This window comes from Phascolarctos cinereus, unplaced genomic scaffold (assembly GCF_003287225.1).
Source record: "Phascolarctos cinereus isolate Bilbo 61053 unplaced genomic scaffold, phaCin_HiC Scaffold_2;HRSCAF=192, whole genome shotgun sequence".
NCBI lineage: Eukaryota > Metazoa > Chordata > Mammalia > Diprotodontia > Phascolarctidae > Phascolarctos > Phascolarctos cinereus.
In genome coordinates this window covers 296,533,583-296,560,660 of record NW_027555625.1, presented here as the reverse complement: position 1 = coordinate 296,560,660, position 27,078 = coordinate 296,533,583, and the positions used below count along the sequence as shown (strand labels likewise).

The 27,078-nt window shown below is 39.5% G+C and overlaps 1 protein-coding gene across 3 annotated transcripts; it reads left to right on the top strand.

The window, feature by feature from the left end:
* The first annotated feature begins 2,735 nt into the window (after nucleotides 1-2,735).
* Nucleotides 2,736-27,078, top strand: ZBTB43 (zinc finger and BTB domain containing 43). 3 transcript variants are annotated; one of them, XM_020984951.2, is made up of 4 exons: nucleotides 2,736-2,890; nucleotides 9,333-9,419; nucleotides 16,341-16,437; nucleotides 24,136-27,078. In XM_020984951.2, the coding sequence occupies exon 4, from the start codon at nucleotides 24,159-24,161 to the stop codon at nucleotides 25,560-25,562; it is 1,404 nt and encodes a 467-aa protein (XP_020840610.1). In that variant the 5' UTR covers nucleotides 2,736-2,890; nucleotides 9,333-9,419; nucleotides 16,341-16,437; nucleotides 24,136-24,158; the 3' UTR covers nucleotides 25,563-27,078. The 3 variants fall into 3 exon arrangements, with proteins under 3 accessions (XP_020840610.1, XP_020840612.1, XP_020840611.1); XM_020984953.2 differs by lacking the exon at nucleotides 9,333-9,419; XM_020984952.2 differs by lacking the exons at nucleotides 9,333-9,419; nucleotides 16,341-16,437.

Sequence of the window (27,078 nt, the reverse complement as noted above, 5' to 3'; positions counted from 1 at the left end):
ATCAAGTTAGCTAAGGAGAACAAAAAGGGTTTCATTTTGTTTTTTCTTAAAGCTATATTGAGGAAAAGAGGAAATTCTGAGAAGAGGGTATAAGACTGCTGTTCAGGCTGGATGGAACAACAATAACTGACAACTGAGAAAGAAGAGAGCTTCTCAAGTCCATCTTGCTTCTGTTTTCTCTGCCAAGTAGAATGACCTGTAGACTAGAATGGATGAAACAAAATGGCTAATAGGGAGTTAATACCCAATGTAAGTAAAGAGACAGAAAAAGAACACCTCGATGCTCTCAGTGAATTCAGGTCACCTGGCCCAGAAGATTATCTCCAAGGAAATCAAAGAAGCAGCAGATATTATTGCTGAGCAACTGTCAGTGATGTGTACAAAGATCACAGAGAACAGGAGAGTCGAAGGGCAAATGTTCTGATTCTTCAAAAAAAAAAAGGGAGAATAAAATTTGCAAACTATAGATCAGTAAGTCTGATTTTAATTCTTAAAAATGTTCTAGAATAAACTATTAAACAGATACTTAGTGGATATTTAGTAATGTAGGCTGTGATCACAAAGAAACAGCAAGATTTCACTCAGAACAAGTCAGGGCAGAGTAACCTTACTTCCTTTTTTGACAAGGTTACTAGGCTAGTAGAAGAGGAAGATGCTATATAGTTTACCTGGAAATTAGCAAAGTATTTGATAAAGCCTCTCATACTGTACTTTTTTTTCCAATTAATACATTTATTAATTTTTAGTTTTCAACAATCACTTAGGATTATGAGTTTTAAATTTTCTCCCCATCTCTCCCCTCCCCCTACTCCAAGACAGCATGTAAATTGATATAGGACTCTCACGCTATTCTTGTGGACAAGATAGTGAGATCTTCTGTTTGGCTTTCAAAGGCCTTCATAATCTGATCCTTTCCTATCTTTCCAGTCTTCTTACACCTTACTCCCCCTCACTTATTCTGCAATCCAGGAACATTAACTTACTTGCTAATTCTTGCACATGACACTCTCATCTCCCCATTCCAGCAATTTCACTGGCTATGCTTGGTGCCTGGAATGATCTTCCTCCTCATCTCTCCTAGCTAACTTCCCTGGCTTCTTTCAAGTCCCAGTTAAAGTCCTCTCTTCTGCAAAGAGCCTTTCCCAGTCCTTAATCATTGTGCTTTCTACCTGGGATTACTCCCCGTTTGTCTTGTATATATCTTATTTACACATCATTGCTTGTGGGTTGTCTTCTCATCATACTGTGAGCCTGAGAGCAGGGACTGTTTTTTGTCTTTCTTTGTTATCTCCAGAACTTAACATGGTGCCTAGCAAATAGCAGGTGCTTAATAAATGCTAGGTGACTGTGTGATATGGTAGCCATAAAAGCTATTTTTATCTTGGATCCCATCAAGAAGCATGGTCAGATGATATCTAGAGTACTGAGTTCAGTTCTGGACTCACAGCTTAACTTGGTAACTTGTGCAGTTCTCCTCGAGAATGGCAACTAGAATGGCCAAAAAAAAAAGCCTTCAATGCAGATTTCATGAGGACCAGTTGAAGGACTTGGGGGTGTTTAGCCTGGAGAAGAGAAAACTTAAGGAATGACATAATACCTGCCCAAGTATTTGAAGTGACACCACGTAGAAGGATAACACTTGTTCTCTTTGGCCCCCATAAGGCAAAAAGCAGAAGCAGTAGGGAGGACACAGGTTTAGGCCGAATGTGAAGGTGGGTGTGAAATTTACTAACAATAAAAGCTATTCCAGAGCCGAATGCACTGCCTCCTAGATCTGGTGTTGGAAGGCATTTCAGACACTTCATCCAATCCCTTTATTTTACATATGATGAAACTGAGGCCAAGAGAGATTGTGACTTGCCCAAGGTCGCAAGGGTAGCAAGCAACATTTGAACCAGCTCTACAGACACAAGATTGACAGTGCTCTTTCCATTTCCACTTCCTACTTTTTCCATTTTCCACCTTTAAGCAGAAGCTGGATCACATTTACGAAGTACATGGTGAAGCGTTTTCTTTTACTCTGGTCTGAAGTACTGTGTTTCAGTGCACAGAATTAGAGCAGGAGTGAAGGGCAAAGAGTCGTGTACGTGTGTGTGTGGGGGTAATTCAGTGCCCAAAGTTAGGTGGGAATGAGCTCTGTGTGTGCATGTAGCGTGAGTGTGTGTGTGCGTGTTTAGAGGCATGTTTGTTTCACCCCCCCCTTCCCCACCACGAGTGCGCCGGCCCCTCCTCCTCCACTCAGCCCGCCCCGGTTCCACCCCCACTAGGGCCATCAACCCGGCCTCCCACTCAGTAGGAGGTGACCAGCCCTCTGGTGGGGTGAGACCGGCAGCCCCGTCCGGCCCCCGACCCCGATTCAGATCTTGCTAGATCACACCTTCCTCCGAGCTGGTAGAGCCAGGCGCGCTCCCGACGTACCCCAGAGCGTGCGCGCATGTGCGCTCTCCGACCCTTACTCCTTGCCCCAACGGGTCTCTCTGCCCCTCCCCGTCCGTCCTCCTCTCCCCGCCCCTCCCCGCTGTGTACGTGTATGGTGTTGCCGGGTGTGTGAGTGTGGGTATGGGTGGACGTGAGAACTAACGCGTCCGGTCCGCCTTCTCTCTGATAAATCCCTACCAGCCCCGCCCCCAGTCCCGCCCCCTCTTCCCTCCCACCCCCACCGCACTTCTCTCGGCTTCCCCGCCTCCCTCATTCTCTCCTGCCGGAAGTGCCTGGAAGAGCTTCCGGGTGGGCGCGGGTCTGAGGCAGCGGCGGCGGCGGCGGCTGCTGCTGGGGCGGTTGGAGGGGCAGCGGGGCCAAGCTGGGGCCAATTGCCAACGGCTTGAGGCGGAGGAGGGCGAGGGAAAGGCTGCCACGGGGCGAGGGAGCGATGTAAGAGGCCAACGCCCAGGTGAGGCCCGCTGGTCGGGTCGAGGGACGGGACCCCAAGATCCAGCCCTGCCGAGGCCTGGCCCGGCAGGAGTCGGTTGGAAGTTGGCTCGAGGCCCGGCCTGGGGTGGGTGTGGGTGTTGGGGCATGGGCTTGTCCCTGCGCCGGCCTTTGTGGCCGCCACTCTGCCGCGGACGCGGAGCCCAAGGTCCTGGCGGCGCCTGGCCCGGCTCGGCGGGGCTTGTTTGGGGGGAACGGAGCTGCCTCCCTCCGGTGGGGCAGGGGCTGGGTGAGTCTGGGGCCCTCAGCGGCCCGAGAGCCTGTTGACTCAGCGGCCCTGACTCACCGGGGCCTTCCCCCGCCGCGGCCTCTGTACACAGGCAGCCCAGGGTGGAGGTGAGAGCGCTGAGGCTTCCATTTGGGGCTGTCACTGATTCGGCGTGTGACCTTGTTCAAGTCACTTGCAATCTTAGCAACTTGGTTTCATTTATAAACAAAAAGTAGTTAAGATCGTCTCTGAGGTTCCTTACATCCTTAACGTTCGGTGATTGTCGTTTTGTGTGAGTTGTGTGATCGTATGTTTGTGCATGTGTGCAGTGTACTTGCTTGTGAACGATATGTAGCGTTTGTGCCTGTGTGTGCAACGTTTGTATGGGCATTTTTCTTACATGGTAGAAGTTGCGGTGGATTTGGAATCAGAAGACTTAAGTTCAGGTCCCACCTTCGCTTATTACTCCCGTATCTGAGCTTGGGCAGATCAATCCTTTTACTTGCTTGGTTCCCAGTTTCCTCATCTGTAAATTAAGAGAGTTTGGCTAGGTGTTCTCCAAGGCCCAACTTTTGCTGCCGTGTGGAGGAGTCTCTTCCCACTAATGAAATACATAAAGGGGAAGGGCCAGTTCAGAACTTCTGACCAGGAGAGCTTCATTTCGTGACACAAAATAGCTCTGTAGATACATAGGATGATGAACTTTGACCTACAACAGCCCTTGAGAGCTTTCCTGGAGAAAGAGCGTTGTAGAAGTTACAAAAAAAGAAATCTTTCAGTGAGGCATGGGATTTTTCCTACCTTGAATATGTTTCGAGAGAATAGGGGAGATGGGGGTTAAAATGTTTTTTGTGTTATTATGTAAATGTTATTATGTACAGCCTGTACATAGTGGAAATCAGTCAATCAACTCTGGACTTGGAATCAGGAGACCTGATCTTGTGTTCCATCCAGATCTTCAGCTTACAAATAGTTTGACCTAGGTTCAAGTCACTTCAGCTCTGAAACTGTTTCCTCATCTTGGTCAAATGGTAAAATGAATGCTTACACCAAGCTACTTCATAGGGAGTGTTGTGGCAAAAAAGCACTTTGTAAATCTTAAGGCCTTACAGAAACAAATTGTTACTATTCTTTTTCCCCCATACAATCATAGATTTGGAAAGAGTCTAAGAGATCATCTATACAAATTTGAGATTTTAGTTTAGTTCTGTGCTTTATGTTGATGTCTTATGTGGATTTGACTAAAAGGATAAATAATGCCATTACTATTTTAGACATTAATTTTCATTCAGCATACATATACTAAGTACCTATTGTGTGCTGAACACTTCCTCTGCTGGGAGATGTGCAAAATGTAAGTTAGATATGGTCTCTGCCCAGGTAGAATTTATAGCTTATTAAGCTGTAAACTGATAAGGCTGACAAAACCTAAATACTGGTGACTATAAAACACAGTGGTACATTAAATAGACAAAAGGTCTAAAGGAAAAAGTCTTTATGGACAGGGAGCATTTTAACATCCAACCAATAGAATACTATTATCCTTCCCCAGAAACTTCCTCTCAAAAAGAATACTTTTGAATTTATAGGTAGTCTATGCAATAATAATGATAACTCCAACTTTTTTTTTTAAGCGCATTAAGGCTTACCGAGCACTCTCCTCAGAACTGTGTGATGTTGGTAATGCCAAGTATTCCTGTCTTCATTGTGCAGATGAAGAAACTCACTGTGTCCTTATATGTAATTCTGAAAATCCTATTCCTGTAGTGCTTTAAAGTATTACAAGTGTTGGCCTCACAACAACCCTGTGTGATAGGTAGTGCAAGTATAATGATCCCCATTTGACAGATAAGAAAAATGAGTGTCAGAGAGATTAAACTACTTGCCTCAACTATAAACTGTTGGAGCCAAGATTTGTTGACATAAGCCCTCAGATTTTTGACAGATGTCACGGGGTGCAATTAATAATATAGGCGATCTGGAGTGACTTAATCATGGCCTATCAGTTTTAACCTCCCTCTCCCCCAATCTTAGTTTCCTCCTCAGTGACATGGGAATACTACTGCTTGCATCATTAACTTCATCCTGGGAAAGTGCTTTGCAAATGATGAAGTGCTGTATGTAGAACTTTACTACTTGTGTGAACTCAGAGCTGTCCAAAAGTGGAAGATATTCAGGAGGTGTGTTCCCTATCACTAGAAGTAGAATATTATAGAAGGAACTCTTATTCAGTTATATGTTCCAGCAGTGGGGAACCTGCAGCCTTGAGGCCATGTATGGCCTTTTAGGTGCTCAAGTGTAGCCCTTTGACAGAATCCAAACTTCACAGAACAAATCTCTTTAATAAAAGGATTTGTTTTGTAAAGCTTGGACTCAAAAGGCTGCATCCAAGGACCTAGAAGACCACATGTGGCCTTGAGGCAGGAGGTTCCCCACCCAGGTTAGACTGTATGACTTCCAAGGTTCTTTCCAGATATGAGGTTATGAAAAAGAAATTATCTTATGATTGATAGAACTAAAATAACACTTCCATTTTCTTAAAAAGAACCTTTTGAAAGTTGGCTAACTTGCCATCTTAATGACTCAAATGTAGCTTTGCATTTGATAACCCAGGCATTAATTTTTTTTTATGGTGAAGTTACAGTTGTTTACTTCATTGAGTGCCTACTACTTACAAGTCTTTTTAAATGGAAATTTTAAAGTATTATAGAATCATGGAATTTCAGAATTGAATGGGACTTCAAAGAAAATCCAATCTAATTTGTACCTGAATAGGAATTCTTTTTATACCCAAAAGTGGTTGGTCTCCAGCCTTTGTTTGAAGACCTTCAGTGAGAGGAAACCCATTCCCGCCTGAAGCGGGACATTTCTAAGCATTAGGAAGTCTTTTCCTCACATCAAGCTTAAATCTTCCTGCAACTTCCACTTATTGCTCCTAATTCTGCTCTTTGGGATATAGCAGAATAAGTACAATCCATCTTCCAAGTCTGTAAAATACTTGAAGACCACTATTGTATCAGTCGTCAACTTATCCTCATGGCCTGATCTTCAGAACTCTCACCATCAGATTATACTTGTCTGGAAATCCTTAACTGTGTCAATGTTAAAATATGGTGGTAGAACTGAACATGTTACTCCCCATGTGATATGACCAGGGATTAATACTGCAGGACAGTAACCTCCCTAAGCTAGAAAAAAATTTTTTAATGACTTCTGCGGGTAGTAAAAGTCTGCTGCAGTTGTATTTTTTTTATAGACTTCCTATAGATTTCTTGATGCCTTTTTTGAACATCATTCATTTCTGAATATACAGCTCCCTACCTCTTAGTAAGCTTTCCCTTGTATTAACTATAGATTAATCATAGAGCCTTAAAATGCTAGCTATGTACAAGGTGATGGGTCAGGCAGAGCTGGAAAAGTCGAAGGTGTAGTTCAAAAGATACTGAATGCCATCTTATACAATTAACATTATGTTTTGAGGAGACTTGGCTTCAAACTTATATGTGGGATATTTTATATGGACTTGTTTTATTTTGGACAAACTTAGTGTGTACAAAACCAGATCATAAAACAGTCATGTGATTCTTTGTTTCACATGTTGCATTTAAAATGTGAAATAAATTATTTTCCAGCTCTAGGTATCATGTTAAATAGGCAAGATACAATTGCATGTTTGTATGTAGATGACATTGTAAACATTCATTAAGTACCTTTATAAGATGTATTTTCAAAGAACTTAACTATCAACCAAGACCTTAGTAGACTTCATGCAGTTAAAACAAAGCCCAATTCTGCCCATAGCTTACCCTCTCACAGACTTTGTTTTTCTTGTGAAGGAAACTTTTAGGTTGAAAAATGGACCTTTTATTACCATACTGACATTCAAAATGATTTATTAACTTCCTCAGTTTATACCATGGTGTATAAGGACTTTATTTTATGTTCTTTAATTTAAACGAGAACTTGCTGTGAGGGAGTTATTCAAAAAGTCTTAATATCAGATGCAGCACCTACAGTGTTAGATCATTTCTACAGACTTGTTTTGGAATCTGAATTATGTTTACGAATGGAGATTTCATGATAGTGCCTTTGTCTTATGAAACAATGAGAAATTTCATCCCATTTTACTTTATGTACTTTTTATAGAGTTGAGGATGTTATTTTCTCCATTCTTGTTTTTAGAACTAATGTTCTGAGTTACATTTTATGTTATGTTTATTTGATGTAGCTAGCTGGCCCAGTGGTTAAAGCACTGGACCTTTCAGGAAGACCTGAGTTCAAATTCAGCTTCAGATGCTAGCTATGTGACTCTGGATAAGTCACTTGACCTGTCTACCTCAGTTTCTTCATGAGAATAATAATAGTACCTATTTGTGAGGTAAGGATAAAATAAAATATTTGTAAAGTGCTTTGCTGTTTTTAAAGAGCTATATAAATGCTATCATTTTTAACTTAAAAGTTTTGTTAGTTTTCTCTTAATGAATTAGAATAAGGAATATTTATAGGAATATGGTCTTGAGAACAAAAGTGTCACTTGAGATTTACAAATAGTATTATCTGGTAATCCTTTAGCACTTGAATTTTACAAGCAAAATCTTTTGCTGTTGATTTGAAATTCATGTTTGCAAGGATACATATTTTAAATTTCTACATTCTGAAAATGTGTATATAAAACCCTAAAATAAGTCAGATTTTCTCTTTAGTTCTCATGCATCACTGTCATTAAGTCCAATCTGAGAGCCGGTGCTTAGTGTAGCTCCTCTTATGTAGTCACATATTTAAGAGATATGTGTTGATTTTTAACTTTACAGTTGGAATATAGGACACATTTTTCCTAAATCTTGAAGTTTTGGTAGCAGAAGACTTAAAAAGACAACTACTTCTAAAATATCAGTTTGCACTTAATTGTTTACTATTAAGGTTTAGCTAACCTAAAAGGGATTAAGAAAAGCAAAGAATGGAGCTTTTCATTTTGTGCATTGAATAAAAATTTATAACTAGAAATACGTTTTATGTGTTCTGATGATAGCCAGAGATCTGAAGACAATTTTTAAAGGGATGTGGTTTGTGTTTCTACAAAAAACATGGGTAGAAATAGATAATAAAGTGAACATAGGAACATAAACAGCACTAGGGTTACTTTTGAATTCTTTCCTTGACTACTTTTTTACATCTTTAGTATTTTTATTGGTGATAAACATATGATACTAGGTGGCACAGTGAATAGAGCTCTGGCTTTGGAGTCAAGAGGACCTGAGTTCAAATGCAGACTCAGACACTTAACACTTACTAGCTGTGTGACCTTCGGCAAGTCACTTAACCCCAATCGCCTCACCAAAAAGCAAAAAAAAGAAAAAAAGAAAACCCATGATAGAGACTACCATTGCCTGTTTCAATTAATTTTATTTGGTAACAGTCAGAACATTCTTATTAGTGATATATGAGGGCCTGTGATCTGTGCTGTAATGTGTATCCACACAAGTGTAATCACATAGAATCTCAGAACTGGAAAGGACCTCAAAGTCATTTAGTCCAGCCAGCACACCCCTCCATACATAGCATGTTCAATATTTGACTTCTAGTGATAGGAAACTTGCCACCTGCAGAACCAATCCATTCCACTTTTGGACAGCTCTTGTCGTTAAGAAGTTTTTCCTTGTATGGAGTTGAAATCTCTGAAAATTCCACCCACTGCTTCATATTATGCCCTCTGGAGCTTCAAGAAGCACATTTCCATGAATTATTGAAGTGTTAGCTATGAAGATCACTATCTGAGTGATAGAACTTTACATGATTTGAGGTAACAACATGCCAATATGGCATCTACATTTTTCTGTTATTTATATAAAATGGCTTCTGTTTTCTCTTTTCAGTCACTGAAATTAGCTATCAAAGTTCCTCCAGAGTCTCAGTCTTTTTGGTTTCAGTGCTAGTCAAGAGGGCCTCTTATAAAATTTATAGTTTAAAGCTAATTAAGGTTTGTGGTAGACTCTTAGACTTTGAACTTAACTGTTATGAGATCCTTTACTGAAGTTCTGTCAAGATGTTTCATTGTGGTATTGAAGTGACTCTGTGTGGTGGTGACCTAGGAGACTCAATTCCTATGCCAGTGAAGTGCAAGGTCTAGCAGGTTTTACTGAGCTGGAGAAAACTGTATAGGCCCAATGATGGACTGCATTTTTTTTTTTTGTCCAAGGACCAGCTTTGCCAAATATCTTTGAAAATATGGCCTGGAGAATGACCATACATATCATCTGTTGAAGTAAAGGAAAGCAATTTGTGGGTCAGTAAGAAGTTTGTCAATTCTGCTTATCTATTACACTGTTGCTTTCTTTAGTAGGTCTCATAGAAAGTTATGTTTGTGGGTAAATTTGGAGTACATAGCTTCAGATATGTGCTTGTGTTTCTTCAACCTAGGGAGGAGGGACTATATTTTAAAGTGTGGGTGGGCCAGCTTTGGGGTAGGGAGACAGGCAATTGCCTTGCACATACTGAACCATTAATGTCTTGTAAAATTTGACAATGTTGAATCATTTCTCTTGGAAACTACTGTTCCAAAGTAATGTATAGATGTATTACGTATGGATAATTTCCAGACTGAACTCAGCAGTCCCCCTCTACCCTTACCATTTTGTTTCTTCCCTCTTCTCACCCTCTCCCCCTCAAATGTCAGGTCCTCCTTCTTCTATATTTCTGTTAAAGGGTATCACCATTCTCTTCACAACTGAACTAGTCATTTAGACTTCTTCCTCTACCCCCATATTGAATCAGACACCAAGTGTTTTTGACTCTGCCTCTGCAGTAGCTCTTATCAACCCCTTTTCCTTTTAATCCTGCTGCCAACACCTTCATTACCTCTGTATATTTCCATAAGCTCTGCAAGGGACCTTAGTGATTATCTCATCCTGTTTTTTCATTTTACAAAAGAGGAAACTGAGGTCCAGCAATAGAGTGACTTACTCAAGGAAATAAGGGGCAGACTCAGCATTCCAACCCTGAACTTGGGGCTTGAAGTTCAGTACTCTTTTCATCATACTGTGCTCGCTTACTGTCCTGCTAACTCATCAATTCAATTCAGTATGCATGTATTAAGCACCTGTTCTGTGAAGGGCACTATTTTATCGTGGGGATACAAAGATGAAAAACTATGCAGTACTTATCATATCTTTAAGATCTTTTAATGAGGGTCATGGAAAACTGTCATATTGTAACTCTGTGTAATATAAAGCTAATCCATAGCTGTGGTAGAAAGAAGACATATGCAAATGGTTTTTTGTTCCAATCAGAATATAATAAGTGCATAGGAGAGTTTCAACAGAGATGAGAGATTTGAAGATGAGGTAGGATCACTTCTAGCTAGAATAATGAGGATGACATTGTCAAGGGAAAATGTGACACCTGAATTTGACTTTGAAAGAAGAGCATGATTTCAGCTGGCAGGGATATGGAGGAAATCTCTTTTAGGCATGAAGAATGGTTTGGCAAAATCCACAGAGACTAGAGAGAACAAGATGAGATAGTGAGAACAGTTAGCTTAGTTTGGTTGAAATGTACTGTGTGTGAAGGAAGAGTGGTATAAAATAAGACAACAAAAGGTGGCTAGATCCAGATTATAGAGGGTCTTGAAAGCAAATTTAGATCTGATGTAAGGAAAAACTTCCTACCAATTAGAGCTATCCAGAAGTAAAATAGGCTGCCTTTGAAGGAAAGTGGTTTCTTTTTGTCGAATAAAAGACTGAACTGACCATTTGTAGGCATTTATTAAATGGCTGGTATGTGCCAGACACTGTATTCAGTGCTGTTGATAAAAAGATAAAAGTGAAATAGTCTGTGCCCTCAAGGAACTTACAAGGATGCTTTTGGGAGAGGCATTAGGAACTTGGACATTCAGGAAAGACTTCATGTAGAAAGTGTCATTTGAGCCAGGTCTTATAGGAAGACAAGGATCCTGACAGGTGGAAGTGAGGGGCAGATGTGTTCCAGGGGTTGAAGACAATCTAGGCAGAAGCGTGGAGATGGGAAATGGAATGTGATAAACGGGAAACATCAAAGTATCATTTATGAAGAACAGTTTAAAAGATGTTGTGAAGGTAGAATCAACAGGGCTTGTCAACAGATTGGATTTGTGGGGTAGAAGAGAATAGAGTTGAGAATGACACCTAGGTTTCAAGCCTAGATGACTAGGATGATGGTATCCTCCAACGTAAGAGGAAAGTTAGGAAGAGTGAATGGCTTGGGAAAGATAATGAATTTAGTTTTGGACATGTTGAATTTAAGATGTCTATGGGATGTCCAGTTTGAGATATCCAGTAGCCAGTTGGTGATGGGCATGATCCTTGTAGGGGCATCTGTGTAGTACAGTGGATAGACTCCTGGACTTGAAGTCAAGAAGACCTGAGTTCAATCCTGCCTCAGACACTTGCTAGTTGTGTGACTCTGGGCAAGTTGCCTAATCCCTGTCTGTCTCTGTCTCCTCCCAGGGTTGTTTGTGAGGATAAAATGAGGTATTTGTAAAGTGCTTAGCAAATTTTTAAAAAGCATTCTCTAAAATGTTAGCTATTATTATTATTATTCTATGTGATACTAGAGGTTAGTGCTACATAAATACATCTGAGAATCATTCACATAGAGATGATAATTGAATCCTTGGGAGCTGATGAGGTCACCAACCAAAACAGTAGAGAGAGAAGAAAGGGGACCCACAGACAGAGCCTTCAGGGACATCCACGGTTCGTGAGTGTGATCTGGACAAAGATCCAGCAAAGGAGACTGAGAAGGAATGGTTAGACAGGGAGGAGAACTAGGAGAGAGTAGTGTCATGAAAACCCCAAGAAAAGAGAATATCAAGAAGAAGAGGCTGCAGAGATGTCAGGAATGGTAAGGATTTGAGAAAAGACAGGCTTAGACTTAGCAATTAAGAGGTTGTTGGTAACTTTGTAGAGAGCAGTTAAGGTCAGAATCCAGACTGTAAAGCATTAAGAGAGTGAGAGGAGAGTAAATGGAGTTACTGGTTGTAGCTAGCTTTCTCAAGGAGTTTAACCACAAAAGGGAGGTGAAATATAAGATGATAGCAGGAACGGATGGATCAAGCAAGGGTTTTTTGAAGATGGGGAGACATGAGCTTGTTTGTAGAGAGTAGCCACTAGACCAAGAGTGATTAGAGATTGGTGAGCATAAGGAGTCAAGGATGATACTGGGGTTGCAAACCTTGGTAACTAGAAGGATGGTGGTGCCCTTGACAGAAATAGGGACGTTTGTTAGGTAGTCAGTTTGGGGGGAAAGATCCGTACTATTTTGGACACCTAGAATTTGAGAAACTTAGGGAAGATCCAATTAGAAATGTCTAAGAGGCAGTTGGTGATGCGGAATTGGAACTCTAGAGACTAGTTCTATATTTGTACAAGAGAGAATCATTTGCATAGAGATGATAACCTGTGGGAATTTATGAAAAGTCCCCAAGTGAGATAGTGTGGAGAACAAAGAAAAAGAGGGAGAAGGGCAGAACCTTGGGGTATACTTACAGTTAGGGTTGGCATATGAAGAATGATCAAGCAAAGGAGATTAGAAATGATTGGTCTAACAGATAGAAGTAGAACTGAGGGAAATCAACATTGTGAAAATCCAAGGAAGAGAGAACATCCAAGAGAAGGTAGTCAAAAGTATCAAGTGCTTCAGAAAGGTCAAGATGGATAAGGATGGACAAAAGGCCATTAGGTTTGGTAAGTTAGAGATCATTGGCAACTTTGGAGAACAGTTGAGTGATAAGTTCAGAAACCAGATTGTAAAGTATTGAGGAGTGAGTAAGAAAAGAAGATATTGAGGAATTACCTGAGATAGATTTTGTTTTGTTTTAGGAGTTTGGCTGAGAAAAAGAAGAGAGATATAGGATAATAATTTGAGGGGATTGTCAAGGTTTAGGGAGGTTTTTAAAAAAATAAAGAGGGAGATTTGGGTGTGTTTATAGGCAACAAGGATGGAACTAGGAGATACGGAGACCTTGAAGATTAGAAGGGGAATGATTATGGGGGCAATCTGTTAGAGACTGTGGGAGGGCATGGAATCAAGGAATCAGAGGGGTTGGCCTTGGTGGGAAAAATAACTTGTTTGTTCTTCATTTTGAAGAGGACCAGTGACATCATGGAGTGATGTCTTGACTTGTGGGTGAATTTGGATTTCAGTAAGGCAGAGTTGCACAAAATCATCAGCCTCTCTCTTCCAGAGTCATCAGGGTTCAGTGGCAAGACAAAAGTCAGGACGACTGATAATGGATGCAGTAGATGACCTTGGTATCTTCTACATCTGACCAAGCTCTAAGTATTCCACAGGGCCTACTTCAGCCACCTTCATGCTTGTTAGAAGAAATTGTTCTTATCTGCCCATTCTGCTGGGAGAAGTCTTCACATGCTTGGGTAGACACCCTGCTAACTCACCAATGGGTTTTGAGGCTCTTTGGTTGCCCTAAACCTGGTTTAGCCTGTCTGCCTGCATGGTTTACTGGGTTATGGCCATTGTGCATGTTATAGCTTCTTGAAGCCATAGGTGAGAGTTGAGTGGCAGGTAGACACTAAAGGTGGATGGGCGGTCCCCAAAAGGGCTAGTCCTCCTTTACTACCCCATACACCCTGAAAAAAGAGCTAGCTATTCACTGGAGACCGGAGTAAGGGAACAGAGAATGGGGAAATGATATCAGGAAATTGTTAAATGTAGTGAAGAGAGGGAGCCATGGCTGATGGACTCAGTTTTCTTGTTAAGGGAGGTCCTCAGCTGAGAGAGTGGGTGAGAGGTGGTGGTAAGAGAGGCTTGAGGAAAGAAAAGGTTTGGGATAACTTATAGCTTTGTGGTGAGTGGGAACAAGAAGCAATTAGGAAGGAGAAAAAGGATTATGAAAAAGAGCAGAGGAGACAGATATCTAGGGGTTTGACAAAGCATGAATAGACAGTCAAGACTACAGGATATTTTAGAGTTGAATGGGTTAACTAAAGGGTCAGTTTTGGGAAAACAGGAAAGTGAAGGCCGAGCAGTGATAACAGCCTAGAAATTTACTTAGGACTGGAGTAATTAGAGTTTATGGTGAGGACAGTGAATGTGTTTATGAGGCATAGGGTATAGGAAAGATGGTTTGATAACAGATTATGATAGGCTAAAGGATTTTCAGAGTTATTGATCATGGAAGTTGAACTCTTGTGGTACTAGCAAGATCAAAGTTGTCGCCAGTTTTGTAACTGAGAGTAGAGGAATAGACTATGGGAACTGAGTGGATTGAGAAATAGAATGATTAGGATTTTTGAGAGATCATTAACATGTATTTTGATGTCCCTTAATATAAGGGCTTCTTGAAAAAGGAAGGAGAATGACTTTGGAGCCAGTAAATAACAGACACCTGGATTTTGATTGGATGACTGGTATCAATAAAGAACCTTAAAGGAGAGTTTGCTGGGTGAGTTTGGCATTAGGAGAATCTGAAAGTGTCCATGGGGAACAAGGAGTATATGACTCCCATTTCAGGACCATGATATTGTAAAATATAAGATGAAGTACAACCAGAACTACAGAGAGTAGACCGGAATGCAGTGTCAACCAGAAGATGGTAGGAGGAATAGAAGAGGAGAAAGGCCAAAAAGGGAGGGCAAAGTTTGTCAGTAACAGAACAGCCAGAGCTGAAGTGGGGCTTTGGAGGTGTCCAGTTATGAATGGGGTTGAGAGATCAGGAAGTTTGAGTTGACTGTGTATCAGGGCAGGGTCGGAGTTTACTCTTAGGCAGTTAGATATTCATTGTCATCAAGACTAGGAGAAATAAGGAAGGATAGGAGTTGGTAGTGGTAGATGGGACCATCTCTGATGACGATGGCAGGTGAGTAGAATGCACTCGCGCTCTCTCTCGCTCTCTCTCTCTCTCTCTCTCTCTCTCTCTCTCACACACACACACACACACACACTCTCAGTTCTGCTTTGCTGTCTTAGTGGTTCTGCAAGAATCATAGGTCTTAAAGCTGGAAAAATCTTTCATTCAAAATGGGTCATGGCCCTTTTAATAGTTGGGTCTGTGCAGTGTTGGATGAGCCACTTCACCTCCCTAGGCCTTAGTGTTTACATCTCCCTAGTATTGCTTGATCTGAAGGCTCTTCTCAATCGTGACTGTCCTCTACCTTGTGAATTTTCCTCTTAAAATATAGCAGCCAGAACTGAACACAATATTGCAGATGTTGTCTGACCAGGGCAGAGTTTGTGGCACTCTCATCTCCAGTTTCCTAGACCCCATAGCACTCTTAAAGCAGTTTAAAATAATATTAGCATTTTTGATTACTGTATCATACTATTAACTCAGTCACTTGCAGTCTACTGAAACCTTTTCATTTTTCAGATAAAGTATTATCTTATACTTGTGATTTGTTCTTAGTAAATTTCATCTTAGTATATTTGACTCAATGATCTTTTTGAATCTTGACACTATCATATTGTATATTAGCCATCCCTCCCACCTTTGTGTCGTTTTCAGACTTGACAAGGATACCATTTATTTCTTTATCTAAGTCATTAATAAGAATTTAAAACAGCAGAAGGCCAAGCATACATACTTCCCCAGAGTTCTTCACTGGAGAGCTGCCGAGTTGACATCAGGTCATTAATGATAGGTAACTCTTTGAGTCCAGGCATTCACCCAGTTCTGAATCCCTCCAATTACAATGTCTAGTCCGTGTTTACTCATCTTTTCTACGAGAATTATATGGTAGTCTTGGCTAATTACTTTGTCAAAATCTAGATAAAATATATTTGTAGCATTCCTCTCTTCTACCAGCTTAGTAAACCTGTCAGAAAAAGGAAATGAAGTTAGTTTGACATGACCTGTTATTGATGAAGCCATATTTGCTCTTTGTGACTGTTTTTCTTTTCTCGTTAACTATACTTTGAATAATATAGTCTGATTTTGGTTTGCAGGTTCTATTCTCGTCCCCTTTTTGAAAATTGAGACAATGTTTGTCATTCCTTAATTCTTTAGATGTCTTTATACAATTTTTAGAAGCTTTCCTATTAATGACTCAGCAATCATATATTATATATTATAATTCTCTGATTAGCTGTTAGAAAGTAAGCACTGTGAGGGCAGAGACTTTTACATAAATAGGTAAAGCATTTATTAAGTGTTTACTATGTCGGGCGCTGTGCTGAGTGTTGGGATATTTTTCTTTTTCCTTTTTCTCCTCAGTGCAAAGTAGAGTTCCTGGAACATAGTAAGCATTTGATGGTTGTTGAGTTCCCCAAGAATGTAGTTCATCTCTGCCTGTGACTGGATCTCATAAAAGGTAGGTGATTGTTCTCATTATCTCCCTGTTAGCCATTTCTGTTCTCTCTTTTCCAATCTAAAGATCATTCTCCATTGCCAGAGGGAACAGAAACAAAATAAGGTTATGATAGCTCTGCCTTCTCTCCATTTCCTGTTATCGGCCAGCCATCCTGAGGAGAGGGTCTTCTCTCTTTCTTTATTGTCTTCCTTTTCCATCTTTGTTATCCTTCTTTTTCCTTGCCAACCTAAACACATTGTGAGCTGTTGTCCTCTGAAGCATTCCTAAAGACATGCTACTTATGTATTTATTCTCCATTATCTGTCTTTGCTTCCAACATCTCTTGTCTTTCAAAAATCAACTTGGTTGAATTACCTGTACATCCATTTTAATCTTTTTAGACATTTCCCCTTTTGCCTCTCCTTTTCTTCATAAGAATTTTTTCTCTTTGTATCTTTGAAATTCCATTATTGAGAATTTGCCATCCCTCCTGGCTTTACTATTAAAGAATTTTTGATTATGAGATCCTACCTATTCTTTTTCTGTGCACTTTTAAATTTGTTCTCATTGGTTAGAAGACTCATTGGGTAGAAAAGGTTATATTTAGAAATAAAAGTGATATAAAAGTACCAATACTTTTTTTTTAAATAAGGGAAAAAATATCTAGAACACATTAGATTTTGCCTGACTTTTTCTCTGTCATCAATTCTGCAATGGAGTGGTCACTTATCTCTAAGTTAAAACCATCATTTCTACCCCAAGCAGCTAGTTTTTTAAAACTTCTTATGAGAATCAAATCCAGAATAGAAGTTCTCCATTTGGTTCCTTTACCATTTGAAGCATGAAGTTATCAGTAAGGCAAATCAATAAATTTTTACCTGCTCTGCTTTTGGCAGAGAAAATTATACTAGAAAATTGAAGTCCACCATCATTATTATATTATGTCTCAGTGCCAGGCTTTTGATTTGTTTCCGGTGTTTCTTATCCCTTTCCTCTTTCTGGCCAGGTGGTCTGGACAGAATATAAGTTTGTGATGATACTCTTTCAGCTTCTGCCTCCATTGATGCTCACCCAAATGCTTTCCAACATGCTCTTCCCACTTCCCATTCCCTTTCTGGATTTCCTCACAAAACTATATATAGCTTCTTAATACACATACAGTGCTACTTGCCCCTTGCCCCTTTGTTTGTCTTGTTGCTTTTGAATAAGGCTTTTGAATAAGTTGTTTTCCAAAAAACTCTCTAGGCATGAGTCTCATCCCTACTGATTCTCTTGATAGAGAAGAGGTCAAATTTGTCTCCTTGGTTAGAATTTCTAGTTCACCTTGCTCATTGCTCATACGTTGTTCTTTGGTGTATAGGTATCTTGAGGCCATGGGATTTTATTATTTGTTCCTTTCTTGGGTTTTGTGTCCTAGAATTTCTTGCTGCTGTTTTTTTCATTAATTTCAAACATTTATTCAGCACCTGCTATGTCCAGTCAGTTAAATAGCATTTATCAAGTGCATATTTGTGCCAGGCACTGTCCTAAGCGTTGAGGATGCAAAGAAAAGCAAAAACACAGTCTCTGCCCTCAAGGATGTCATATTCTAATGGGAGAGACAAAATTTAAATCACTATATACAAGATAAATACAGTGTAAAGGGGAGGTAATCTCCAGAGGGAAAGCACTAGGAAGGGGTAAGGAGAACTGGGCAAGGTTTCTTGTAGAAGGAGAGATTTGAGCTGACTCTTGAAAGAATCTGAAGGTGAGGAGGAAGAGCATTCCAGGAATGAGGGACAGCCAGCAAAAGGCAGAGTTGGGAGATAGAGTGTCCTGTGTAAGGAATAGGAAGTAGGCCAATGATGCTGAATTGTAGAATATGTAAAGGAGGAAGAAAAGTATAAGAAGGAAAGTAGGAAGGGGCCTAGTTGTGAAGGGCTTTAAATTCCCAACAGGATTTTATAGGGAGCTACTAGAATTTATTGAGTGGGGAGAGTGGTATATGATATGGTCAGACATGTGCTTTTGGAAAATCACCTTGGCAACTGAAGGGAGAATAATCTGAGTGGGGAGATACTTGAGGCGGGGAGATCAACCGGTAGACTATTGTAATAGTCTAGGTCTCAGTTACTTGAGGTCAGATTTGAAGTCAAGTTTTCCTGACTCCAGGCCTATTGCTCTATCCGCTGTGCTACCTAGTTCCCTCTTGACAACAGATTGCATATGTAGGGTGAATCGGACGTTGATGACATGATGGTTGGGAAGCTGGGTGACTGTGAGGATGATAGTCTCCTTGTTTTTAATAGGAAAGTTGGGAAGAGCAAAAGGTTTGGGGTGGTGGGGAAGAGGGTCATTCTTGTTTTAGACATTGATTTTGACATGCCTACTAGAGGTCAGGAGAGAAATTAAGGCTTTGTATATAAATCTAAAAGTCATTTGTGTTCAGATGATAATTGAACTATGGGAGTTGATGAGGTCACCAAGGTAGGAAGGAAAACCAGAAGAGAGCTTAATGTCATGAAGATCTATAGAGAAGAGAGTGTATAGGAGAGCAGGTGATCGGTAGTGTCATAGGCTATAGAAAGGTCAAGAAGGATGAGGATCGAGAAAAGGCTGACAGGAGTAGTTTTAGTAGAATTATGAGTTCCAGATTGCAGAGAATTAGGAAGTAAGTAAAGAGAAAGTGGAGATACGGAATCTAGGTAATTTAAGGGCTGAGACGAAAGACATAGGATAGTGGCTAGTAGAGATGTTGGGATCAAGTGAGGGTTTTTTAAGGATGGGAGGTGGAAAGGGTTCATTTATATACAATAGGGAAGCAGTCAGTAGCTGAGAGAAATTGTAGTGAGTATGATAGGGGGGGATGATCAGCCACAGTGGAGTCAAAGATGCATGAAGGAAGGTTTGCCTTGGCAAGGAAAAAGGTTACCTCTTTATGAGAGTCAAGTGAAGGAGTGGGGAAGATGTCTGAGTGATGTGAGATGAGGAAAAGAGGAAAAGATGGAGCTCTTAAAAAATGGCCTCAATTTTTTCTGTGAACTATGGGGTTAAGTCCTTAGCAGAGAGGATAGGGGGAGAAGTACTATGGAAAAAAAGACTTGAGGAGGAATGAAAAGGTTTGGAATAGCTGCTGTAGTGTGTATGTGATGGGGAGTCAATTAGGAAAATGTAAAAAGATTGCCTTACTGAAGTGAAAGCCCAGTTTTGAGATTATGTAACAAAAATTTGTAGTCAACTCAGGCAAAGCACTAGGGGTACAACAGCAAAATGGAAACTGTCCCTGACCTTGAAGTGCTTATATTTTTTTAAGGGGCAGCAATTATAAAAGTCAATACAAAATAAACATAACAGTAATTTCCAGGGGAAAGGGCAACACTAACTGAAAGGATTAGTATAGACTTCTTATAAAAAGTGACGCTTAAGCTGAGCTATGAAGGAAGCTAGGAATTCTAGGAGATGGAAGTGAGGAGGGAGTGATTCCAGGCCTTTACAGAATCAGAGAGAGTGGAGGTGAAACGAGCTGCCTAGGAAGCAGTGATGAGTAGGAGTGTTTGCCTGTTTGGCTGGAGTGTTTTTATAAAGGAGCCTGGAAAAGTAGATCATATTTTTCCCACAAATTGTAGTGTCTATACCTAGCTTGTTGGATATATGTAGACAACCCATTTCTTTATTATTTTCAGGTCCTTTTGACTAGATTTGCAAGATTGAAGGCAAATACATATTTACCAGCTCTCATTAGGTGTTTTCCATCCTTGGCTAGTAGCTTATTTTTCTTTCTCATCTATAAAAGGAGGGAGCTGGGCAAAAGGATCTCTTAGTGTACTTTCTTGTGCTTCTGAAGAAAAAGAGCTTTGTTACATTTATCTTTGTAGCTTTCACAATATCTTGTACATAGTAGGTGCTTAATAAATGTTGAGTGATTGAATGAATAATAGATACAAAAGAAGCCATTAAATTATATAAAATAGATTTTTTTTTAACAAATGAATTCATATTTGCCATTCTGCATGGGTCAGGAGTGTGAATGTGGGGGTGTTGGTTTGGTAAGTATCATTATTTGTCTGGGTTGTCAGAAGGAACTATAGGGGAGAGGTCAAGGACTGGATGTTGCTAAATGTACAAACTACGTTTTCTGTAACTTAATCTGCGAGCTGCCTCATTGGTAGTGTTACTCTGGAGAACATGTAGTGTTTAACATTTGAACCAGTTTATTAATCTGGTTCCCAGATATTTTCTGATGTAAAATAATGAGAGACTTGGAAAAGAACCTTTTCACTCATGACATTTTCTTAAAGTTTAAAAAAAGCTGTATCCACAGACTTCGATTTCATATAACAACTTTTTCTGAAATTAATACTTAAACAATGCAACTACTACTTAAAGAACTAAAGTCTTTTTGCAGTACCTCACTTGACATGAGGGTGACCTTGCACTGTTGCATAAATTGCTCTGCCTGCAGAGCACACATTTTGGCAAAGCCCTACTAAACTGAAAAGGTCTTGAGTACGTGCCTGGCAATGAGCTGCAATTCTGTTGAAGTAAAGAGCCATCTGCTAAAGATGTTGGAGGTTCTGTGCTCTGTGTCTGTAGAGGGAGTACCCACATCAGTATGTGAAATGTAAAGAAGCATATATGTAGCTTGATTGTTGATTCTACAAATACAAGATTTACCTAACATTGGTAATCAGTAATAATTTAGTAAACTAGTATTTTGGTGTCTTTTGACAACATAAAATGTATTTCAGGTTTTGTCTCTCAGGGGTGTTTATAGTATGAGAGTGTTACTCTGAATCATTGGGGAAGTTCTGATTTTCTAGTGGAAGCATGTGAAATAGAAGTCAAACTTTTGCAGTTCTTAAGGAATCCTGTGGTGTCCACAATACTGAATTTGGCAATTTCCATTTACTTACAATGTGATTCCCAATAGTTGAGTTGCCTATAAGTTATAGACAAGAAAATGTAGATCCCAATAGTTACTTATATTCATTCATTCTTTGTATAGACTTATTATTTAATATCAATTTTTGATAACTAGACTAAGGATTGAGTTCATTTAGTAAGGGGCAGCTATATGGAAAAAACACTGGACTAGTAGTCAGCAGTTTTCCGCACTAGCTCTGTCACCAACTTGCTCTGTGACTTTGGACAAGGAACTTCAGCTGCCTTAGTTTCTAGGCTCATTTTCCTTCACTGTAGAATAGAGAGGGGCAGGTGAACTAGATCAGTGATGATAAAGTCAAGTGGAAACAGGGGTCACTAAATTAATTGTACATAAGGATTCCTGCAGTTGCATATTAATGTGGAAAACAGCATATTGACATTATTACGTTCTATTGTATTATTTATTTTGTAAAATATTTCACAGTTGCATTTTAATTTGTTTCTGGACACAGTCAGGAGTGTCTTTGAGAGCTTTGGATTGGATAATCACTAGTGTAGCTTTTAGGTCTGATTCATTGGAAAAGGGACAAATTTTGATGGTCTAGACCATCTGAGCAGTTTGACTTAGGGCAGTCACAGGATAAAAGATTTAATAAAATAATTGGATTTTTATGTAGACTTGGAATCATATCTCTTGAGAGATAATCTAATTCAGCCCCCATATTTTGTAGATTTTTGCAGATTATGTGATTTTATTATTTTTATTATATATTATTTTATTATTATTACTGTTACTTATTGGAATACATTTAAATAATATATATAGAAGGCTGGGAGAGTTACTTCAGCCTAAATAAGAAAAAAGGTGATCTAGAAAGGTCTTGGAAAGCCAATCCCTTTTGCTTGATGATGTTTAAGATCATAGGATTTAGACCTGGTAGAGACGTTAGACATCATCCAGTTCAACCCCTTCATTTTATAGAGGAGGAAACTTGGGCCCAAAGAGGTAAAGTGACTTGCCTGAGATTGTTAGTGTCATTTTTTTGTTATTGTTTGCTATGAGCTAGAAACATTTGCTTTTCCCCCTTTCTCTGTAGTTTGTGCTATGTGAAATATTTAACATGTTTTGTTTTTGAATTGTCTTCAGAGCTTAATTGCCTAAATACAGTTACCCAAGAGTGATACAGTAAGCTTTATTTACTATGTAAACCAAAACCACTTAGAAGTAGATAAGGTTAGATATATAGGGAATTAACACAAATGTATAAGGCTAGGAGATATTCCTCTACAGAAAACTGTTCAGAGGACACGAATGATTTTCAGACTGTTAATGACTTTGTGTAGTCATACTCCAAAATCACTAAGAAGAGAAATATAAATTACAACAACTCTGATATTTTATGTTACACTCAGCAAATCAGTAAAGGTGACAAAAGTTGGTCGTATTCTGTGTTGAAGACGCTAAAGGAAGACAGGCACATTAATAAGTCTGTAGTTGGAGCTGTGAATTGGTCCAACTCTTCTGGAAAACTGTATGGAATTTTATGAGAGGAATAATTAATTTTCTTAGCCTTTGACTCATCACTGTCACTACTGTGCACATACCCCAGGAAAATCAAAGACAGAAAGGTCCAATATATTCATTGCATCATTTATTGTGGTAACAGAGAACTGAAAGCAAAGTGGATACTCATAACATTGGGGAATAGGTGAGCAAACTGTAGTTTATGAATATAATGGAATATTTTTATGCAGTAAGAAAGAATAAAAATGGATTCAAAGAAATATGGGAAGGTGTATTTGAATTGATGCAAAGTGAAGTAAAACCAGAACATTATACCCAGCAACCACAGTAATGTAAATGAAAAGAATACTTTAAGGAAGTTGAACTCTTGATTAATTATAATAGCCATTCTTAGCCCCAGAGAACCAGTAATGAAATCTTCCTCTTCACAGAACAGAAGAGGAGTTTTGCCACTGTGTAAATTGACAAGTGAGGTCCCTATATCAATTGTTTTTCATTAACTGTTTTTCTTTGTTACAGGGAAGAGTTTGATTCTGAAGGAGGAGTGGGGTAACATGTGCAGAAATGACTGATGTAAAAAAAGGCATCAATAATTTTTTTTAAAGTAAAGAAGTGAAGGAGGTTGTCAAAGGGTTCAGCCCTGCTCTCTTACTTTTCACTGGCTTTCTGTTCTTTTCCTTATAGGATCCAGAATATTAGAAGTTATTTAGTCAACCTTATCCTTTGCATCTGCCAATGAATACTCATTCCTTTGTAGAGAGACTTTAGTGGATGTTAAACCAGGTCCTAGTAAACTTTGCTAAATGGGCTCTATGGTTCTGGACGAAGGGATTCCTAAATTTTGCCGTTCTTTCTCTCCAACCTCTGTCTCATTCTTACTGAAGGGCTAACTGATTCCTTTCTGGGTTATTTTCTATTAGAGAATAAGATATTATTTGTTAGAGAATTAGACCCATAAGGTCAGTTTTTTAGTATTCTACATCTTCCCTCTCTCCCAGTAGTAAACAGAAGATCTTAGGAAACAACACTAGATGTCTTCAACTATTCCCAAAGGGTGATGTTTATTTTTTTGCTCACTGTGACAAGGCTTAGTCCTGTCATAGACTATGTGTCAAAATCTGTCATACCATACACACACACACACACACACACACACACACATCAAGAAGGGAAAAGACAAAAGCAATTTACTCTGGAAGTACTTGGAGGAAGGGTGGTAGTTTTGGTGAAAGGGTTCTTTTTTTGTGGGAATTGAAGATGATGAGTGAAAAGGAGGTAGAGTAGATTTCTCATTAGCTTGGAATTGGTAATAATTTTTCTTTCTCTTGCAGTACTGAACTAGATTTGTAATGAAATGGAGTCTGGAACAAGTTCTTTTCGAGTGGAATTTCCTGATTTTTCTAGCACCATTTTGCAGAAACTAAACCAGCAGAGACAACAAGGACAATTATGTGATGTTTCCATTGTAGTCCAAGGACACCTTTTCAGGGCTCACAAGGCTGTTCTTGCTGCCAGCTCACCTTACTTCTGTGACCAGGTGCTACTGAAAAACAGCAGAAGAATAGTTTTGCCTGATGTTATGAATCCAAGGGTTTTTGAGAACATCCTTCTCTCTACTTACACAGGACGACTAGTGATGCCTGCTCTAGAAATTGTCAGTTATCTGACAGCAGCCAGTTTCCTCCAGATGTGGCATGTGGTAGACAAATGCACTGAGGTTTTAGAAGGAAATCCGACAGTCCTTTGTCAAAAGCTAAATCATGGCAGTGATCATCAGTCACCAAGCAGCAGTAGCTACAATGGCCTAGTTGAAAACTTTGAGCTTGGTGCTGGTGGACACCCAGATTTCCCTAAAACCCAAGAACTGAGAGATGGAGAGAATGAAGAAGAGAGTTCCAAAGATGAATTGTCATCTCAGCTAACTGAACACGAATATCTTCCCAGCAACTCCTCAACAGAACATGATAGACTAAGTACTGAAATGACCAGTCAGGATGGTGAAGAAGGGGCCAGTGATAGTGCCGAATGTCATTATACAAGGCCCATGTATAGCAAGCCCAGCATCATGTCTCACAAACGTTGGATCCATGTGAAGCCGGAAAGATTTGAACAGGACTGTGAAGGTGTTGATGTGCATGCTGCTTATGATGAGCACCAGGTCACTGAATCAATCAATACCATACAGACAGATCACTCTATCCAGTCTTCAGGGGTGGATGAGGACTTTCACATTGGTGAAAAAAAAGTTGAAGCTGAGTTTGATGAACAAGCTGATGAAAGTAATTATGATGAGCAAGTTGATTTCTATGGCTCTTCTATGGAAGAGTTTTCTGGAGAAAGAGCAGATGGGAATCTTAGTAGCCACAGACAGGATGCTATTATAGCAGCAGGCTATAGTGATAGCATTGAAATGGTGACAGGCATTAAAGAAGAAGCTTCCCACTTGGGATTCTCAGCTGCTGACAAGCTGTACCCTTGTCAGTGTGGGAAAAGTTTCACTCACAAGAGTCAGAGAGATCGGCATATGAGCATGCATCTTGGTCTTCGGCCTTATGGTTGTGGTGTCTGTGGTAAGAAATTCAAAATGAAACATCACCTTGTTGGCCACATGAAAATTCACACAGGCATAAAGCCATATGAGTGTAATATCTGTGGGAAACGATTTATGTGGCGGGACAGTTTTCACCGGCATGTGACTTCTTGTACCAAGTCATATGAAGCTGCAAAGGCTGAGCAGAATACTACTGATGTTAATTAAAAATAGGACGTGGATTCTTTTTAGTGGTGTGCACAAAAATAAACTATTATAATTATGCAAATTGTGTGCACAGATGATGTGTGGTACTTGCTATTATGAGACTAGCTTAAAAATTGGAGGATATTTCTGAAAGACTGTATGTAAGTAGGCCAATTTTTAAAGTCTAATTTCTCAAGTCAATATGCTTCAGTCCTGCCCTGAGAGTTCAGTCTCTGCTAACCCATCTCTCAGCTAACTTTTCAACCTTCAGGCCAGTTGTAATGTAGGTGGGCCGTTTTTGTTTTATTTTGTTTTTAATGTAGCCACCTGCATTTAGAACTGGGCTGAAAATGTAAGGTTTTTGTTTTTAGATACAACTTTTGGTCACTCATAACTTGGTCCTGTTAAAATGTTATTTTGCCTTTATTAATGAAACTTGGAGTAGACAGTCTGAATTTGTTTAGGTTAAATAGCTATCTCACCAGACAAATCCTGTGCTGTGTAAAAAGCTCAAATGATATGGCTCCTAGAAGGAGAAATTAAATAGAATTCTTTTGGTCTAAGTTTTATCTTTTGAAAGGGTATTTTAATTAAAACCTTGAAGGAGGATGCAAAGTAGGTAACATTCTAACTTGGTTCAATAGTAACATGGATGGTACAAGCTTCATTTTTTTTTTTGTGATACTACAGTAATGTGTATCAAATTCTTGATATAACCCACACAAGGTTTTATATTTTAGTATATTGAAGTTTAAAAAATTGTATCTAGTTGTGATTCACTAGGTGTAGAACTAGTTACCAGAAATTAGTATTTCTAATTGGCTTGATGTTCCAGTTCTTGTCCATGTGAGTGACTGGAAGCTACCACTCCAGCAGAGTCCCTAGGTAATCTACATATTGGACCTGTTGTGATCCTGATTATAAGTCTTATCTGCTGCTGCTCAGAGTTGTGGGCCTATTGCAAATAGTTGAGCTTTCTAATGAAAATCTGTCACTCGTAGGTAACAAGGAAGAAACAATTAAAGATAAACAGATATAATTACGGATTATAGTTAGGAGCCCTTGTGTTTCAGGAGTTGGTTTAATATAGCCTGGTAGCTATGAAGCCACAAAAAAAATAGAAACAGAATGCAGTGTGAGTGAGGCAGAGAAGAGCTGGTAACAAATTGTTTGGGTGGCACCTTGTACTCTCTGGTTCATTGTCATCCAACTTGAGCATTGGTACCTGTATAAAAGGAGGTGGTAGCTCTTTAAAACAAATAGATCCACATGAGCCCATAATGCAAGTCTTTTTAGAGGACTGGAAAGTATTTCAGAATGGAAAAGGAGGGAAAAAAAATCCTGATTTTAGAAGAGCAGTTTGGCGAGTCAAGCTCCCAAATTATACTGCTGCATAAATTAACAAGTCCACACATCTGTACATATAGAAAATAAAAAAGTGGCAGTTCTGAGATTTTTTTTTTCTCCCTATCAGTCTGATGTATTGGATTGAAGACTGCTTTTTAGAAAAGAAATAAATCATATTCTGAATATGTAA